Here is a 17,826-nt window from a genome sequence, read left to right on the forward strand (position 1 = left end):
GGTGCCCGGCCTCAGTTTCCCCAGGGTGGGGGCCCCCCCCGGGGTTGGTGGGGGGGGTGAGGGGGGGGGGCCCCGGGGCTGGCGCAGGGCCCGGGGACGGGCGCGGATGCGGCCCCGCGCGCGCCGGCTGCTTCCCAAAAAGGCGCTGGCGGCTGCAGGCGTTGGGGGAGCCGGGCACCCGGCCAGCTCTGGGGGGGCCCTGGCGCCTGGGGGGGGGGCACAGGCAGGGCCAGGCAGAGGCACAGGCAGGGACACGGGGCAGAGGTGACAGCGCTGGGGGTGACACATACGTGTGCACTAACACCCCCCCCCCAAAATCCCCCGCTTTGCCCCCCTACCTCAGTGGCCATTTCACCGCCCCCCCCCCCCCATTTTTATCCCACCCCCCCACGCAGCGTGGGGACACCCTGACGTCACTCAGAGACACACCCCCCCCTCCCCCACACCCCCTTTTTGGGTCAAACACCCCGTGACACGGCTGCAATAACCCCAAATGAAACACGGGGCGTTTTGAGGCCAAAACGGGCAGTTTTAGTGCTGGAGTAGGGAGGGGGGGGGCCGGACGCTGCCCAGCGCCCCTCACCCAGCCCCGCTGATTCTGGGCATTTGTTGTTTTTCCGCCTAATTTCCTGCTTTAACGAGGCCCGAGGAGCCCGCGCCGGGCAGGATCCGGCCCCACGCGGGGGCAGCCAGAGCCAAACCTCGGCGGGAAGGAGAGACCCCGATGAGCTGCGGAGATGAAAAAACAAAGCAAAAAATATCCAAAAAAAGCGATTCCTGCCAGGACAACCCCCCCCTCCCTGGGGCTGGGGTGCTGCTGGGGTGCAAAGGGGGGGGGACACCGAGGGGATGGGGCTTCTCCAACCCCCCCCCCCCCCAGGGTGACTTCAAAGCCTCGGGGCTGCCATTTGCCTGCGACCAGACGCTCGCCGGTTCCTGCCCCCTTCCTTTTCCTGCTGCTTTCAGACACAGTTTGACATAAATGGGGGGGGTGTTTTTTTGTGTTTTCCCCCCCTCCCAGGCGCTGAATCACGGCCGGGGAACGAGGCGGGTTAAGACGAGGGGAATTTTGTCCTGGGAATGGTGCGGGGGAACGGGACCGGTTACTCACGGCCTCAGGTCTCCGTGCGGCGCTGGGCGCCCCTGCCCGTAGCGGGGGGGGCTCGGTTGGTGTCCCCAGGGCTGCTGGGGGGGGGACACACACACGGTATTTCATCGCTGCACCAAACAGAACAAAGAGAAGCGGTTAAAGCACGTGGGGCAAGGCTAAAAAGGTGTAAAGTCTCCCCAAAATTGTAGTGTGGAGAAGCCAGGCGATGCGGTGGGATGCTCCTGGAAGAGGGGGCGTGACAGGGAGCTGGGAGCGGGGGGACACAGGGAGCTGGAGGGGGGGGGACAGGGAGCTGGAGGCGGGGGGGGGACAGGGAGCAGGGAGGGGTGACAGGGAGCTGGGGGGGGAGGGACAGGGAGCTGGGGGGGTGACAGGGAGCTGGGGGGGGGCGACAGGGAGCTGGGGGGGGAGGGACAGGGAGCTGGGGGAGGACAGGGAGCTGGGGCGGGGGACAGGGAGCTGAGGGGGGGGGACAGGGAGCTGGGGGGGGGCGCAACAGGGAGCTGGGGGGGGCGGGGGGGGACAGGGAGCTGCTGTCCCCGCTCCACAGTGGCTGATGAAGGTGACACGTTTGAACCAGCACTAAAACCCGCCCAAATCTTCCTCCCTCTGGGCAAAACCTGTCGGCTCCCAGCTGGCAGGGAGGGGGCGGGGGGGGGGGGGGTGTCTCTGCTCACCGGGAGAAGAAAAAGCAAAATAGGTGGAAAAAGGAGGGAAACGCCTGGCGCTTCCCATCCGGTGCAGGGAGGAAAATAAACCAGTCCCCCTCCGACCTACCCGGCTGGATCCACCCTCCGAGCAGAAACTCCGGCAAGTGTTGCAAGGCCGTTGCTGGCACGGTTCGTAGCACACATGAAACTGCTCTGGAAACCACAGGGGAGAGATGTCAGGCAAAGCCGAAGCAGTCAGACGCTTTTAAACAAGGCAACAAAGCTGGAAAAATTCCTCCTTAACCCTTACGGAGCGGGGAGGGATTCGGTTTTCCACCTGCGGGCAGCGTGGGGAGGGCGGAGGGGGGGGAAATGTTTCTGCTCTGGGCGCCGCCGCGGAAACAGCGGGATGGGATTTGTGGTCGGGGAAAAGGTTTTTGTGGAGATAAACCCCGCGCTGAGCTGTGCGGGGATCAAAACCCTCGGTCTAAACTCAATAAATTAAAAATTTGGGGGGGGGGGGGGGAATAAAAAAAAATTGGCAGGTTAAAGCGTAAGGAGCGGTCGCTGTGAAACGATTCGTGTTCAGGCTCTGGGTTGGAGATGGAGGGAGGAAAAAGCGTCTCCCCGATGGGCCGAGCCCAGGATGTGCAGCTCCTGCCAGATGTACGTTAACGGGAGTTATTAGTCGCATAAAAACCGCTCTGCAGCTGCATTTCTGGCACTGGCGAGGGAGGAATTAATTGCAACACCAGATCACTCCTCCTCTGCCCCGTCAGGAGGGACCGGCGCGACCCCGCCCGCGCGCTCCCCCCCCGTCGCTGCACGACGGGGAAAGATATATATCTGACCTCCGCGTGAACTGCTGGAAAAAAGGGAAAAAAAAAAAAAGGTTTTCCCCCCAAACTCAGCCCCGTGGGGTCCTCGCCGCCTGCTCTGGCTGACGGGGTGTTGGTGGAGGCTGGTGGGCAGGGAGCCCGGCGGCGTGACACGCGCGTTCCCGTTTCCACACGTACCGCCCCGAATCTGTCGCCTCCTCCGAGTTCTCGGGGCTTCCCGGCGTGGCGGGGGCTCCGTGGGGTCCCCCACGCCCCCGAGATGTCCTGCTGGAAGGAGAAAAGGGGAAGGAATTAGAGCGGGGGGGGGGTGGGGGTGGAGGATTGGGGGTTTCCCCTGTTGGCGGCGTGATGCCGGGGTTGGGTGGGACGGGTGGGTGTCAGCGCCGGGCTGGCGGCGGGGGGGGACATGGGGGGACACATTTTTTGGATGAATGCACGGGGCGGGGGGGTTAATGAGGCTTCCCCAGCTGCCCCCCCCTTCCCTGGGTGGGGAACCCACAGCCTGATGCCCCAGGGACGCAGGCTGCGCACGAGGTACCCGCGTTGCGCAAGAGGCACTAAAATAACCCCCCCCCAGCCCAAAATCTGGGCAGTGCCCGCCTGGAAACGCCTGTTTGGGTGGGAGAGGGACTGGGGGGGGGAAGCAGCCCCCCAGGCACTGGTACTGGGGGGGTTTGGGGTCACCTTGAGCCCGTTTGGTCATGCAGGGTGGTCCCAGTTGTCCTCTTCGGAGCTGTCCCCGCCAGAGCCCGAGTTTAGGGGTGGTTGGGGATGGGGTGGGGGGGACAACATGGCACGGGGGACCTGGGGGGGGTGGGACACACTGCGGGGGACAGGGCACAGGCAGGGCGGGGGGGTTACAGGGACACACTGGGGGGATACAGGGACACACAGGGGTGGTACAAGGACGTGGGTGAGCCTGGGGGTGACAGGGACACAGTGGGGGGGGGATGACAGGGACATGGGGTGGCCTGGGGGGGGGATACAGGGACATGCTGGGGGGATACAGGGTTGTGGGTGAGCTGAGGGGTGGCGGGGACACAGTGTGGGGGGGTTGACAGGGACATGGGCTGATCCAGAGGGTTATGGGGGCAAACTGGGAGGATATGGGGACACACTGGGGGGGGTGTGACAGAGACACAGGCTGATCCAGAGGGTTATGGGGGTAAACTGGGAGGATATGGGGACACATTGGGGGGGGTGACAGAGACACGGGCTGATCCAGAGGGTTACAGGGATAAACTGGGAGGATATGGGGACACACTGGGGGGGTGACAGAGACACGGACAGGCCCAGGGGGGTGACAACCCGCTGTGCACTGAAGCTGTTGCCCCACGTCCCCCCACACTGGTGCCCCACGTCCCCATGGTCACACGGTCCCCTGGGTCCTATGGGTACCCCCAGCGTCCGTTCTGTGGGGGTGGCCCAGTCCCCACCCCAGAGGGTCCCTCCTGTCCTCCCCCTCCCTGGGTGACGGAACACCATGCACACTCACAGGCAGCTTATTTGTAACATGCATTTAAAATTTGTGGGTACAATCGCTCCCCACAACAGCGGCCGAGGGGACACAGCCCCCCCTGGCACTGTGGTTCTGCTGGTCCCGGGAGAGAGACGGGCACCGTCCTGGGGCTGCTGCCACCATCTGTGCCCACCTCTCCGAACCCACCACGGGCTGTCCCGCCGCTTCCCCGCCTCGGCTCCGGCTTGTGGGTGCTGCCGGGGCGAAGCTGGGGGGCAAGAGAGGACCAGGGGTGTCGGTGCAGGCAGCACTGTGCAGGGGGGGACACCTGAAGGTGGGAAGGGACATCCCCGGCCCTGCGGGCTCCTACCTGTCGCACGGGAGGAGCAGGTCGTTCATCCCAATGTTGAAGATGAACGGTGGGGGGTCCTCCAGGTCCTCCAGCTCTGCAAAGGGTGACGAGACAGGGACGTGCCAGCCTTGGGGTGACATGGCGAGGCGGTGGAGCACTGCTTGGCACTCTGGGGACTCTCACCAGCCTCCCAGTCCTCCTGGCACGGGGGGCTCTGCCAGGCCGTGGGGATCTCTGGTTGCTTCATCCTGTTGCCGAGGGAGGGGACAGTTGCAGGGGGGGTACAGCTGGGAATGGCCACCAAGGTGGCAAGGGCGGGGGCCACGCTGTACCGTGGGGGAGGTCAGACAGGCGCTTGTCAGGACAGGAGGCGATGTGGCTCCGTAGATTGGCCTGGGGCACCCTGTGCCTGGCATTGAAGGGGCAGGTGGCCAGCATGCGGGCAACCTGCGGGTGGTTCTGGAGGGGTGGGGGGAGAGAGGTGAGAGGCAGAGGGTTGGTGGGGGGGGGAAATGCCTCAGAGCTGGCTGAGGCCCAGCCCTCAGCAGGTCCCAGGTCCCCGTAGGCCCCAGCTGTGGCCCTCAGGAGGCCCCAGGTCCCCGTAGCCCCCAGCCCCGACCCCCAGCAGGGTCCAGGACCTCGCAGTCCCCAGCCCCGACCCCCAGCAGGGTCCAGGACCTCGCAGTCCCCAGCCCCGACCCCCAGCAGGCCCCAGGCCCCCGTAGCCCCCAGCCCCGACCCCCAGCAGGCCCCAGGCCCCCGTAGCCCCCAGCCCCGACCCCCAGCAGGCCCCAGGCCCCGCAGGCCTCAGCCTCAGCCCCCAGCAGGCCCCAGCCCCGGCCCCCAGCAGGCCCCAGCCCCGGCCCCGCTCACCCGCTGACACTTGACGATGTGGTAGGGCAGCCGAGAGGCCCGGACCTGGTGGCTCTTGTCGTAGGGACACTGGACGAGCGCCTCGGGGTCCATGGCGGGGCCCAGGCCCGGCCGCTCGACGTAACCACCAACCTCCCAACGGGCCCCGCGCGCGCCGCCTGTCGCCACGGCAACGGGGCCCAGCTTCCGGCCCGGCCTGCGGGGCCGCCGCGCGCCGCTGTCGCCATGGCAACGCGGCCGGGAGAGCGGCCGCCGCGGGGCGCCCGGAGCGCGGCCGGGTAGGCCCGGGCGGGGCTGTGTGGGCCCAGAAAATCTTCTATGGGCTGTGTTGGTGCTATATGAGCCTTACACCATGCTATATGTGCCCTGGGTAGTGCTGTATGGGCCCAGACAATATATGGGCTATGGGCGGTGCTATATGAGCCTTAGACCATGCTATATGGGTCCCAGGTGGTGCTGTGTGGGCCCAGACAATGTTCTATGGGCCCTGGGTGGTGCTATATGAGCCCAGATAATGTTCTATGGGCCCTGGGCGGTGCTATATGGGCCCTGGGCTGTGTTATATCGACACTGGGCAGCATTAGATGGGCCTGGACGGTGTTATATGGGCTCTGAGCAGTGTTATATGGGCCTAGGGAGTGGTATAGGGGCTCTGGTGGTGGTATATGGGCCTGGATGGTGTTATATGGACGCTGCGTGCTGTTATAGGGCCCTGCATTGTGTTATACGTCCTCACATGGTGTTATACAGGCCTGGTTGCTCTCCTATGGGTGCTGGGTGCCGTTGTAGGGCCCTGGGTGCCGTTGTAGGGCCATGGCTGGTGCCATATGGCCCTGGCCAGTGTTACATGGCTGTGGCCAGTGTCACGTGGTGATGGCCAGTGCTATACGGTCCTGGTCAGTATAGCATGGCTGGGACTGGTGCTCTGTGGCTGTAGCCAGCACTGCCTGGCTGTGATGGTGTCACCTGCTGTGACCTGGATGGTGTCACCGGTCCATGGCCGGCGTGGCGTGTGGTGTCGCACAGCCGTGGCGTCAGGCGGTGGTGGTGTCACACAGCCGTGGTGTCACACAGCCATGGCGTCAGGCGGTGGTGGTGTCACACATCCATGGTGTCACACAGCCATAGTGTCACACAGCCATGGTGTCACACAGCCGTGGTGTCACACAGCCATGGCGTCAGGCGCTGGCGGTGTCACAGGGTGGTGGCGGTGTCACGTGGTGGTGGCCCCAGCTCTGGGCCCAGCCCAGGAAGCTCAGGAAGGGGAAGTTGGGTTTTGGGGCCTTGGGGACGATCAGGGGACGTGGGGGGACACAGGGTGGGGGCCCTCAGCACGTCTCCGCCATGTCACTGCCCTCCGTCTACCAGAACAAGTTCGCCGAGAAGCTGACGATCCTCAACGACCGGGGCCGGGGCGTCCTCGTCCGCATCTACAACATCAAGAAGGTGGGTGTGGGGTGCGGGGGGGGTCTGGGTGCCTGGGTCCCCTTGGCGGGGGAACGGTTGGGGTGCAGGACACCAGGGTACCCCACCCCATCTGATGGGGAAGAGCCTGGAACGAGGGTCATGAAGAAACTGGGAGTGGTGGGATTGCTGGGGCAGGGGGGTCTGATGGGGGGGTCCGAGCCCAGGAGGGTGTTTGGGGGGGGTCTGACACTTGGGGGTTCCCTGCAGACATGCTCCGACCCCAGGACACGGCCGCCCTTCCTCAACGACAAGGCCATGGAGCCCTCGGTCAAGTTCATCAACAAGAAGTTTCCTCACCTGGACGTGCGGAGCAGCACAGTGAGGGACCGGGGTGTCGCCTCTGTCCCCAACCCCCTGTCTCCCCTCCCAAGCCCTACCTGGGTGTCCCCTCTACCCCCCACCCCGTGTCACCCCATCCCCAGTGTCCTCACCATCCCCACCCCGTGTTGCCCCCAACCCCACGCCATCTCCCACGTGTCACCTCGGTCTGTGTCACCCCATTTTGTGTCACCACCACCTGGCTTCCCCTCCAACCCCCTCCCTTGGTCATCCTGCCACCCCCTACCTCATGTCACCCCTCCCCAGGTGTTCCCCCTGTGTCACCCCACCCTGGGTTGTCCCCAATGTCCCTTTGCAGCAACACCTGGGCCCAGTGCACAAGGACAAGGGGGACATCGCCCGGGCGCTGGCACCCTTTTACCACTCCTTCCTGGACGTCCTGGAGTTCAGGGTGAGCCAGGGCACGTGACGAGGAGCAGAGGGGGATTTTGGGGAGCAGCGCCAGCATTTCAGACCTGGGTGGGGGCGGGGACAGCAGTGACAAAGCCCCTTGTCCCCTCCCTGCCAGGACCACGTCTACGAGCTGCTGAACACCATCGATGCCAGCCAGTGTTTCTTTGACATCGTGAGTGGGGTGCTGGGGGGATACTTTGGGGGTGCCACAGCCGTGCCCACGCGCTCACGGCTGTCCCCTCTCCCCAGCACGTCAACTACGACTTCACCAAGAGCTACCTGGACCTGGTTGTCACCTACGTGTCCCTCGTCCTGCTGCTGGCCCGCACCGAGGACCGCCGCCTGCTCATCGGCATGTACCACTGCGCCCACGAGATGAGCCACGGCACCAGGTGGGGGGCGTCCAGTGGCCCCACCAGGCCTGTCCCCACAGCCCCTCCCCACCGGGGCTGGCCCTGAGGACTGTCCCCAACCCCTGTGTCACCGTCCCTGCAGTGACCCCAGCTTCGCCCGCCTGGGACAGATGGTGCTGGAGTACGACCACCCCCTCAAGAAGCTGACGGAGGAGTTTGGGCCACACACCAAGGTGGGATGGGGCTCCCCCCCAAACTAGCAGGGCCACATCCTGCTCCAATCCATCCCACGGCCACCCTGTGATGTCCCGATGTCCCCCAGGCTGTCACCAGCGCCCTCCTGTCCCTCCATTTCCTCTTTGCCCGGAGGAACCAGGGGGCTGAGCAGTGGCGCAGTGACCAGCTCCTCAGCCTGCTCAGCACCGCCGGCACCATGCTCAGCCCCGCCAGCTCCGACACCGTGAGTGCCACCGCGCCGTGGGGACTGGGACGGGAGGCTGCGGGAGGGCTGAGGATGGTGACACGGTGACATTTGTGTCCCCAGATGGCCTGCGAGTACCTGTCCCTGGAGGTGATGGAGCGCTGGATCCTCAGTGAGTCCTTGCAGCGCCTGCAGGTCCCCAGCCCCACGTGGGCCGCCTGGCTCCCGGTTTCGGGGTGTCCCCGTGCCCGTTGCGGGTCTGGCAGCACGGGCAGCCCCTGCCTGCCTGACGGCTGTGCCCGCAGTGGGGTTCCTGGTGTGCCCGGGGGCGCTGGGTGCGTCCCCGCAGTGCCTGGAGCTGTGGCGGCTGGCGCTGCAGGGCTCGCTCTACATCACCCTCCTCCGCGACGAGGCCCTCCAGGTCCACAAGGTCACCGAGGAGCTGCTCAGCAGCCTCAAAGGGTAACGGTCCTGCCAGCGCCGGGGCCGCGCAGGGTGCCAGGGGCTGGGGGCTCTGCCAGCAGCTCTGCTGGGTGCCAGGAGACTTCACGGGGTGCCAGGGGGTTGTGCTGGGTGTCGGGGGGTTGTGCTGGGTTCCAGGGGGTTGTGCTGGGTGCCAGGGGCTGGGGGCTGTGCCGGGGACTCTGGGGGGTTCCGGGGGCTCTCCCGGGTGCCCGGCGGGGGCTGTGCCCGCTGCTGCCCGCCCGTGACTCTCCTGCAGGTTCGGGAAGCGCGTGGCCGATCTCAAGGAGTGCAAGGAACAGGCCGTGACTCACAGGTTGGGGGGTCGGCGAGGGGACAGTGGTGCTGGGGAGGGGCCTGGGGGCTCTGGGGAGCTGCGAGGTCCCAGGACACCCCAAAGAATTGCAACATCCCGGGGGTCCCATGAGTCCCAGAGAGCGGGGGGTGTCCCAGGAGGGCTGGGGGGCCCCGACTGGGTCCATGCTGGCCCCGTGCCGTAGCCCCCACCTTTGCCACATGGTGCCTGTGGTGTCCCCACTGGGGGAGAGGGGTAGTTGAGGGGGTCAGTTGGGTGGCGCTGGCCCTGACCCCCACCCTGACCCCCACCCTGCAGCGGCTCCCTGCACCGGGGCCGGCGGGTGTATCTGCGCGGGGCCGTGCGGGAGCTGGAGGCGCTGCTGGAGGATCAGCCCGGACTGCTGGGACCCAAGGTGAGCACGGGAGCAAGGGGGGGGCCAGGGGGTGTAGGGTTTGGGGTGCAGGGGGTGCGTGTGCAGGGTTTGGGGTTCAGAGGGGATGTGGGTGCAGGGTTTGGGGTACAGAAAGTGAGTGGGTGCAGGGTTTGGGGTGCAGGGGGTGCGTGGGTGCAGGGTTTGGGGTGCAAAAGGAGTGTGGGTGCAGGGAGCTGGGTGCTGGGCTCTGCATGTGCCCGAGGGTGTGGAATGGGTGCGGGTGGGGGGGGTGTGTGTGGTGCTGCGGGTGCCAGCGCCCGGGGCCGTGGGTGCCAACCCGGGGGCAGTGGCAGGTGCCCTCCAACCCCTGCTGCGCCCAGGCCCTCTTCGTCTTCATGGCGCTCGCCTTCTGCCGGGACGAGCTCAGCTGGCTGGTGCGACACGCCGAGCACGTCACCAAAACCAAGACCCCCGAGGACTTCGCTGACAGGTCAGCACGGAGACGGGGCCCTGTGCCCGCGGGGGGCACCCCCAATCCCGTGGGCATTGGGAGGGGGGTTTGGGGGGGGCACAACCAGCGCTTGGCTCTGACCGGGGGCTCCAGCCACGTCGCGGAGCTGCTGTTTCTGATGGAGCGGCTGCGGAGCCTGGTGCGGCGGCGGGTCGGGGTGCTGCAGCGCTACCACGTCCAGTACCTGGCTCGCTTCGACGCTCTGGTGCTCAGCGAAGTCATCCAGGTACTGCGGGGCTGGTCTGTGTCCCCCCGGGGGGGGTGTGTGTGTGTCCCTGTCCCCCTCTGCCCGATCCTGGCTGTCCCTTACCCTGACCCCATCGCCGGCCCCGCAGAACCTTTCCGTGTGCCCCGAGGAGGAGTCCATCATCCTGTCGTCCTTCGTCAGCTCCCTCTCGGCTCTCTCTGTCAAGGAAGGTACAGACTGTGTCCCCCCCACCCCGGCGTGTCCCCCGTGGTGTGTCCCCCCTCACGCATGTCCCTGGCACTTCCCAGGGACCGATGTCCCCCTGCCCCGGGAGCCTTGAAGCTCTCCTGGACCGTGCTGGGCACCCAGACATGGGCTTGGGGGGCAACGGGGAGATGGCAGCTCCTGGGGGTCCTGTGGGGTGGGCACTGGCACCCCCAGACTGGCACCCCCAGACTGACACCCACCAGACTGACACCCTCAGACTGGCACCCCCAGGACCAGCACCTCCAGATGAGCCCCCCCCAGCCCCCTCCCCACAGCCACGTCTCCCCACGTTTCCGTTTCCCCGCAGCTGATGACAAGGAGCAGTTTGATTTCACTCCGCTCCGCCTGGACTGGTTCCGGCTGCAGGTGCTGTCCCTGTTCCTCTCCTCATCCCTCTCCTTGTCCCTCTCCTCATCCCTCTCCTTGTCCCTCTCCTTGTCCCTGTCCCCATCCCAATCTCCATCCTTGTTCCCGTCCCCGTGCCAATCCCCTTCCTCTCTCCCCATCCCTGTCCCCATCCCCTTCCCTCTTCCCGTCCCCATCCCTGTCCTCGTCCTCATCCCTGTCCCCTTCCCTGCCGTGCCCTGAGCCAGCTGTCCCCCCAGGCCTACACCAGCGTGGCCAAGGCCTCGTTGCCACTGGCCTCCAACCCCGACGTGGGTCGCGTCATGAACCTCATCGTCTTCCACACCAAACTGCTCGACTCCCTGGAGGAGCTGCTGGCCGAGGCCTCCGACCTCTCTGACCTGTGGTGAGCGCAGCCGCCCGCTCTGACTCAGTTTCCCCCCAGTTCCCCCCCCGGCCTGGGGCTCTTCGAGCCACATCCTGCACCCCAACATGTGCGAAAGGCGCCCGCGTGTGCTGAGTGACGGGTGTGGGAGGGGATGGAGGTGGCCATGGGGGACATGTCACCCATGGGAGAGGTTGGGCAAGTTTAGGTGACAAACATGGACGCGGGGACAGAGACAGCACCCGCGTGGCACAGGAGAAGCATGTCCAGAAAGACAAATCCCCTCTCCTGCCCTCCCTGCCCCCTTCTCCTGCCCCTACCTCTGCAGTTTCTACCCTCGCCCCGTGGAGAAGATGTTTGTGGCGACGATGGAGGAGCCCTCGATGCTGCGCTACAGCATCGCCTTCCCTCTGCTCTGCAGCCACTTCTCCCGCTGCGTCCACCCCATGTGCCCGGAGGAGGTGGGTCCTGCTGCCCTGGGGGGGCCACCCCTGTGGGACAACGGCAGCCCCAAGGCCTGGGGCCAGCTGGTGACACACCGCAGACGTGGCCGTGGCCCGTGTGCCACGTGCCGTGACGGTGCTGTGGCTTTCCCCCCTCAGTATCCCCACCTGAAGGCCGTAGCGCTGGGGCTGTGCAACAAGTTCCTGGAGGAGATGGCCCGGCAGGCCAGTGCCTGCATCATGGATGCCTGCGCTGAGCAGCACAACCTCAGCGAGAAGGTGAGGGCCACGTCTTCAGGGCTTCTGAGGTCTCCGTGGCCTTTGGGGTCTCCTTGACTTTCAGGATCTCTGTGGCCTTTGGGGTCTTGAGGGCCTCTGAGGTCTCCATGACCTTGAGATCTCCATCACTTTCAGAATCTCAGTGGCCTTTGGGGTCTCTGTGGTCTCCAGGATCCGTGTAGTCTTTGGGGTCTCCATGGCCTTTATGCCTTCCAGGGTCTCCATGGCCTTTGGGGTCTCCATGGCCTTTGGGGTCTCTGTGGCCTCTTTGTCCCCTTGGACCTTTGTGGCCTCCACGTTCTCCAAAGCCTTGGGAGAGCAAAGGCCATGGAGGGGAAGACCTGGCACCTTGGGGACGGTGGCCTCTGGTCCTGGAGGCCCCATTTGGGCTGTCCTGGGTGCCGTGGCCCATGGTAACCCGCTGCCCGTGGCCGGCAGCTGCTGCCCAAGCACTGTGCCTCCACTGTCAGCAAAGCCCGCAACAAGAAGACCCTGAAGCAGCCGGCCAAGAAGGGGGAGCCCCAGCGGGACAAGCCAGGGGCGGAGAGCCAGAGGAAGGACCGGACCCTGACCACCAAGTGAGACCTCCCTGGGGCTAGTGAGGGTGGGCAGGGGGCGGGTGGGGAGCGGTAGCCACCTGACATCAGGTGTGGCCATGGAGTGACGTTGGGGGCATGGCGTGACCGTAGGGTTGTTGTGTCCCCCCTGCCACAACCCCAGCATGGACAAGCTGCACCTGACGCTGGCCGAGTTGTCCCTGAGCCTCAACCATGTGCCCAACTTCACCGTCTTCGAGCACACGGTGACACCGGCCGAGTACCTCAGCAGCCACCTGGAGACACGCTTCACCAAGTAGGGACCCCGCTGGGGACACGGGACGCCGCAAGGGTGGGCTGGAGGTGCTGCCAGGGAGGGGACACTCGCCCACGGCTCTCCCGACAGCCCCCTCCTGTCCCCACAGAGCCATCGTGGCCATGGCGGGCTACAGCCAGGCCACGCAGGAGGTGGCCCGGCCCTCGGAGGTGCTGGTGGGGCTGAGCGCCTACATGACCTTCATCCAGTCGCTGGGGAAATTTGTGGGCTTGGACACGGGGCGCATCATCCGCAGCGTCCTCCTGCAGCAGACGCAGCCCCGCGACGCCGCCGGCGAGCAGACGCTCACCACCATCTACACCAACTGGTGAGGCCGCCCCTCGATGAGTGGGTTCAGTTTTGGGCCCCTCACCCCAAAAAGGCCCTTGAATGACTCGAGCGTGTCCAGAGAAGGGCAACGGAGCTGGTGCAGGGTCTGGAGCACAGGTCTGATGGGGAGCGGCTGAGGGAACTGGGGGGGTTTAGTGTGGAGAAGAGGAGGCTGAGGGGAGACCTCCTGGCCCTCTGCAACTCCCTGACAGGAGGGTGCAGAGAGGGGGGAGGAGTCTCTTGAGCCAAGGACCCAGCGGCAGGCCAAGAGGGAATGGCCTCAAGCTGCGCCAGGGCAGGGTCAGACTGGCTCTTAGGAAGGATTTCTTTGCAGAAGGGGCTGTTGGGCGTTGGAATGGGCTGCCCAGGGCAGGGGGGGAGTCCCCATCCCTGGAGGGGTTGAAGAGTTGGGTTGAGCCAGCGCTGAGGGATCTGGTGGAGTTGGGAACGGTCAAGGGGAGGTTCATGGTGGGGCTGGAGGAGCTTCAAGGGCTTTTCCAACCCAGATGATTCTGGGATTCTGTGGGACCAGCACCCTCCTTCCCTCATGGGAGGGGGGTCGCGGTGCCGTGGGTCGCGGTGCTGGGTGGTGGCAGCGGTTCGGTGTCCGCAGGTACCTGGAGGCCCTCCTGCGCCAGGCCAGCACCGGGGCCATCGTCCTGGCCCCTGCCCTGCAGGCTTTCACCACGGTGCCCCGAGAGGGTGAACCCCCCTTCAGCGCCGCCGAGTTCTCCGATGTTTTGGGTGAGGGGTGCTGGGGGGGTGAGGGGGGGAGAGTGGGGATCATCACCCCCCGCCCCACCCTGCTGAAGTCCCCATCCTTGTCCCCCTCCCTGCAGAGATGCGGGCGCTGGCTGAGCTCCTCGGGCCCTACGGTATGAAGTTCCTGAGTGACAACCTCATGTGGCACGTGGGCTCCCAGGTCACGGAGCTGAAGGTAGGGCTGGGGGCTGGGACCGGGATCAGGGGACTGGGACCAGGGTCAGGGGACTGGGACCAAGGTTGGGGGACCAGGACCGGAGGACTGGGACCAGGATCAGGGCACTGGGACCAGAACTGGGGGACTGGGACGAGGGTTGGGGGACTGGAACAAGGATCGGGGAACTGGAACAAGGATCAGGGGACTGGGACCAGAATTGGGGAACTGGGACCAGGATCCGGGGACTGGGACTGGGGTCAGGGGACTGGGACCAGGGTCGGGGGACTGGGACCAGAGTTGGGGGACTGGTACAAGGATCAGGGCACTGGGACCAGAATCGGGGAACTGGGACCAGGATCTGGGGACTGGGACCAGGTTCAGGAGCCTGGTGTGACAGGGCAGGCCCAGCCACCCCTGGGGAGCACCCCAGCCCCCTGCCTGTCTCTTGGTCTTGCCGGCCCCCCCTGTCCCTCCCTGGCCGGCTGGGGGCTTGCCGTGTCCCCGCTGCCCCGAGCCCCACGTCCCGCCCAGAAACTGGTCACCGAGAACATGGACACGCTGGTCCAGCTGCGCTCCAGCTCCTGCAAACCCGAGCAGATGGCGGCTCTGCTGCCCCGGCTGACCTGTGAGTCTGGGGGTGGGGGGCACCGGAGGGGCGAGGCGGGGGGGCAGCCTGGGGCTGGCACCCATGCGTGTGCATACCCCCAAACCCACGCATGTGCACACACACGTGTCCCTGCTGACCCCTCGCCTCCCGCAGCGGCCGAAAACGTCCTGAAGCGCATGACCATCATCGGGGAGATCCTGAGCTTCCGCGCCATGGCCCAGCAGGGCCTGCGGGAGGTGGGTGCCCCCCACCCCATGGTTCCTCCACCCCATGGGACCCCCCCACCCACAGGCTCCACATCCTGGGGGGTGGGGGGAGGGGTTCAGCAGGAGTCCCCCGAGCATCCACCTTCTCTCTGCAGGTCTTCTCCCACCACTGCCCCTTCCTGATGGGCCCCATCGAGTGTCTGACGGATGTTGTCACCCCCGACACCGACATCCAGGTGGGCACGGAGGGGGCTGGGGACAGGGTGGCCCCTCCGGTGTTTGGGAAAAGTGTCCCCAAGCCAGGCTGGTCGCTGCTGCCCTGCAACCACCGTGTTGTGGGGCACCACTTGTACCAGCACCAGCGTGGCCAGCAGGGACAGGGAAGGGATCTGACCCCTGGGCTGGGCACTAGTGAGGCCGCCCCTCGATGAGTGGGTTCAGTTTTGGGCCCCTCACCCCAAAAAGGCCCTTGAATGACTCGAGCGTGTCCAGAGAAGGGCAACGGAGCTGGTGCAGGGTCTGGAGCACAGGTCTGATGGGGAGCGGCTGAGGGAACTGGGGGGGTTTAGTGTGGAGAAGAGGAGGCTGAGGGGAGACCTCCTGGCCCTCTGCAACTCCCTGAAAGGAGGGTGCAGAGAGGGGGGAGGAGTCTCTTGAGCCAAGGACCCAGCGGCAGGCCAAGAGGGAATGGCCTCAAGCTGCGCCAGGGCAGGGTCAGACTGGCTCTTAGGAAGGATTTCTTTGCAGAAGGGGCTGTTGGGCGTTGGAATGGGCTGCCCAGGGCAGGGGGGGAGTCCCCATCCCTGGAGGGGTTGAAGAGTCGGGTTGAGCCAGCGCTGAGGGATCTGGTGGAGTTGGGAACGGTCAGGGGGAGGTTCATGGTGGGGCTGGAGGAGCTTCAAGGGCTCTCCCAACCCAGATGATTCTGGGATACACGGTGCTACAGGGCACTGCCTGGCATCACGTGGCACCGTGTGGCATCACATGGTCCCCCTGTGTCCCCAGCCCTGAGTCTGTGTGTCCCCATCCCCTCTGTCTTCCCCCAGGTCACCCTGAGCATCTTCGAGCTGGCCTCGGCCGCGGGGATCCCCTGCGAGGTCGACCCGGCGCTGGTGAACGTCCTGGCTGGCAACAAGACGGGTACCACGGGGCTCTGCCGGGGTCGCGGGGGGCTGTCCCTGAGATCCATGACCCTGCTCACCTTCCCCCACCCCGTGCCACCTCCCCGGGACACCCCGGGGTCCCCTCTTGGACCCCCATCCAGTGTCACCTCCCTCCTGGCAGATGGCTCGTCCCCGGAGGAGGACTACAAGGTGGCCTGTCTGCTCCTGGTCTTCGTGGCCGTGTCCCTGCCACTGCTGGCCTCCGACCCGGCCTCCATCTACAACACCGAGGTGGACGGTGAGGCCTGGCCCTGACCCTGACAGCTTTGTCCCCATGCCTGGCTGTGTCCCCATGACCCCGTCCTGGTGTCACAGCTTGTGTGTGTCCCCATGGCCACGGCCGAGGGTCGGTGGGGACAGTGGGACCCCAGAACTGCAGCCAAGGGAGGTGGGCACAGTGTGGTGTTCCCAACCCCACTGTGTCCCCAACCTTCCTGTGTCCCCAACCCCACTCTGTCCCCAACCCCACTCTGTCCCCAACCTTCCTGTGTCCCCAACCCCGCTGTGTCCCCAACCTTCCTGTGTCCCCAACCCTCCTGTGTCCCCAACCTTCCTGTGTCCCCAACCCCACTGTGCCCTCAACCCTCCTGTGTCCCCAACCTTCCTGTGTCCCCAACCCCGCTGTGTCCCCAGGCTACAACAACAACATCCACTGCCTGGCCAAGGCCATCATCCACGTGTCAGCCGCCCTCTTCACCCTCCACAACAAGAACATCGAGACCCACCTCAAGGAGTTCCTGCTGGTGAGAGCGGCTGGGGGCCATGGCCGGGCCTGGCTGGGTGGTGGTGGGCACCCTCCTGGGGGGGTGGGCACCCTCCTGGGGGTGGGCACCCTCGGGTGTCCCCAGCGCTGATGTGGCTCCGTCCCTCAGCTGGCCTCCGTCAGCCTCCTGCAGCTGGGCCAGGAGACGGACAAACTGCGCGCCAGGAACCGCGACTCCATCGTCCTGCTCATGCAGCTGGTGAGTGATGGGGTGGGCGGGGTCCTGGGGGGGTCCTGGGGGGGTCCCGGGGTGCTCCTGGGTGCCCACATCCCAGCTCTGTGTCTCTGTCCAAGCTGCTCCAGCCCCCAGCCCATGGCCGGCTCAGCTCAGCTCCGGTTGGGCCTTGACGAGGGGGGGGAATGGGCGTGGGGGGGTCAGATCCAGCTCTGACACCCCCCAGGAGGGGCTGTGCTGTGCTGGTGGAGGGGCCACGCACCCCCCCCATCCCAGGATTGATATTCAGGGAACGCTTTTCCTCCCTGCGAAGCAATTTAAATGCAAATCTTTCAATCTGGAGCTGGGGCAGGGGGAACCAGCCAGGGAGGGAGCACCCAGCGCTGCCCCCCCCCCTTCTCTAACAAGCGGGGAAACTGAGGCAGGTGGGGGGGGCGCTGCTGATGCCGCGCGTGTCCCCCCCCTCTCTCAGATCGTGGCGGAATCGTCCTTCCTGACCGTGGACATGCTGGAGACCTGCTTCCCCTACGTCCTGCTCCGCAACGCCTACCGCGAGGTGTGCCGGGAAAATCTGCTCAGCAGGGTCCCCCCGCACTGAGCCCGGCCCCCGCCGCCCCCCCTCCCCTCAAACCCCTCCAACCGCCCCGCGACGGGACCCCCGAGACCTCCCTCGGCCTCTGGATGCCACCGCGGGGTCCCCAACTGTCCCCATCCTGCCCCCCACCCATCGTCACCTCCACTAAACCGCTTTTCCCCTCAACGTCTGCGTCCGACCCGTGGCTGGGGGGGACCCGGGGAATATTGGGATGCTGGCTCTGCCCCAGAACCCCAAAGTGGGGGTCTTGAGCCCCTATGGGAGGGTCTGGGGGTGCGGGGGGCCTTGGGGGGGGCTGCGACATGAGGGGGCTGGAGCTGCGAGCAGGATTTACCAGCTTTAATTAAAGCTGGGGGGGACCCGGGGGATATTGGGGTGTCAGCTCTGCCCCAGCACCCCAAAGTGGGGG

At 65.9% G+C, this 17,826-nt stretch overlaps 3 protein-coding genes across 6 annotated transcripts; 1 reads left to right on the forward strand and 2 right to left on the reverse strand.

Moving 5' to 3' along the window:
* Positions 1-508: 508 nt before the first annotated feature.
* On the reverse strand, positions 509-4,667 carry LOC141936590 (uncharacterized). 3 transcript variants are annotated; one of them, XM_074853672.1, is made up of 6 exons: positions 4,595-4,667; positions 4,430-4,505; positions 2,778-2,867; positions 1,889-1,974; positions 1,112-1,218; positions 509-729 (listed from the first exon to the last, which is right to left on the reverse strand). In XM_074853672.1, the coding sequence occupies exons 1-6, from the start codon at positions 4,656-4,658 to the stop codon at positions 622-624; spliced, it is 531 nt and encodes a 176-aa protein (XP_074709773.1). In that variant the 5' UTR covers positions 4,659-4,667; the 3' UTR covers positions 509-621. The 3 variants fall into 3 exon arrangements, with proteins under 3 accessions (XP_074709773.1, XP_074709772.1, XP_074709771.1); XM_074853671.1 differs by having other exon boundaries at positions 509-1,218; positions 2,778-2,864; XM_074853670.1 differs by having other exon boundaries at positions 509-1,218.
* Positions 4,668-4,675: 8 nt separating this feature from the next.
* Positions 4,676-5,463, reverse strand: GTSF1 (gametocyte specific factor 1; the record flags this gene model as incomplete). Its single annotated transcript, XM_074853599.1, has 2 exons — positions 5,285-5,463; positions 4,676-4,870 (listed from the first exon to the last, which is right to left on the reverse strand). Coding segments are annotated over exons 1-2 (288 nt in total), but the record flags the coding sequence as incomplete, so codon positions are not given.
* Positions 5,464-5,703: 240 nt separating this feature from the next.
* NCKAP1L (NCK associated protein 1 like) lies at positions 5,704-17,582 on the forward strand. Of its 2 annotated transcripts, XM_074853668.1 has the most exons (31): positions 5,704-6,730; positions 6,959-7,069; positions 7,389-7,481; positions 7,599-7,655; positions 7,733-7,875; positions 7,979-8,069; positions 8,159-8,296; positions 8,381-8,429; positions 8,563-8,719; positions 8,979-9,035; positions 9,333-9,429; positions 9,771-9,880; positions 9,995-10,127; positions 10,237-10,318; positions 10,663-10,721; positions 10,961-11,106; positions 11,414-11,546; positions 11,688-11,807; positions 12,246-12,385; positions 12,528-12,659; positions 12,769-12,987; positions 13,603-13,733; positions 13,829-13,926; positions 14,440-14,533; positions 14,669-14,751; positions 14,877-14,957; positions 15,768-15,861; positions 16,006-16,122; positions 16,518-16,627; positions 16,757-16,846; positions 17,295-17,582. In XM_074853668.1, the coding sequence occupies exons 1-31, from the start codon at positions 6,425-6,427 to the stop codon at positions 17,418-17,420; spliced, it is 3,597 nt and encodes a 1,198-aa protein (XP_074709769.1). In that variant the 5' UTR covers positions 5,704-6,424; the 3' UTR covers positions 17,421-17,582. The 2 variants fall into 2 exon arrangements, with proteins under 2 accessions (XP_074709769.1, XP_074709770.1); XM_074853669.1 differs by lacking the exon at positions 8,979-9,035.
* Positions 17,583-17,826: the final 244 nt, after the last annotated feature.

The sequence above is a fragment of the Strix uralensis genome, chromosome 33 (genome assembly GCF_047716275.1).
Source record: "Strix uralensis isolate ZFMK-TIS-50842 chromosome 33, bStrUra1, whole genome shotgun sequence".
NCBI classification, from domain to species: domain Eukaryota; kingdom Metazoa; phylum Chordata; class Aves; order Strigiformes; family Strigidae; genus Strix; species Strix uralensis.

Coding starts and splice junctions, on each gene's coding strand:
- NCKAP1L (XM_074853668.1), top strand. CDS start 6,425: ATGGTGTCACACAGCCGTGGTGTCACACAGCCATGGCGTCAGGCGCTG. Junction 7,876..7,978: donor GAGATGAGCCACGGCACCAG/GTGGGGGGCGTC, acceptor CCGTCCCTGCAG/TGACCCCAGCTTCGCCCGCC. Junction 12,988..13,602: donor ACCACCATCTACACCAACTG/GTGAGGCCGCCC, acceptor CGGTGTCCGCAG/GTACCTGGAGGCCCTCCTGC.
- LOC141936590 (XM_074853670.1), bottom strand. CDS start 4,658: ATGAAGCAACCAGAGATCCCCACGGCCTGGCAGAGCCCCCCGTGCCAG. Junction 4,506..4,594: donor CCAGGAGGACTGGGAGGCTG/GTGAGAGTCCCC, acceptor CACCCTTTGCAG/AGCTGGAGGACCTGGAGGAC. Junction 1,975..2,777: donor GAGGCGACAGATTCGGGGCG/GTACGTGTGGAA, acceptor TGTGGTTTCCAG/AGCAGTTTCATGTGTGCTAC.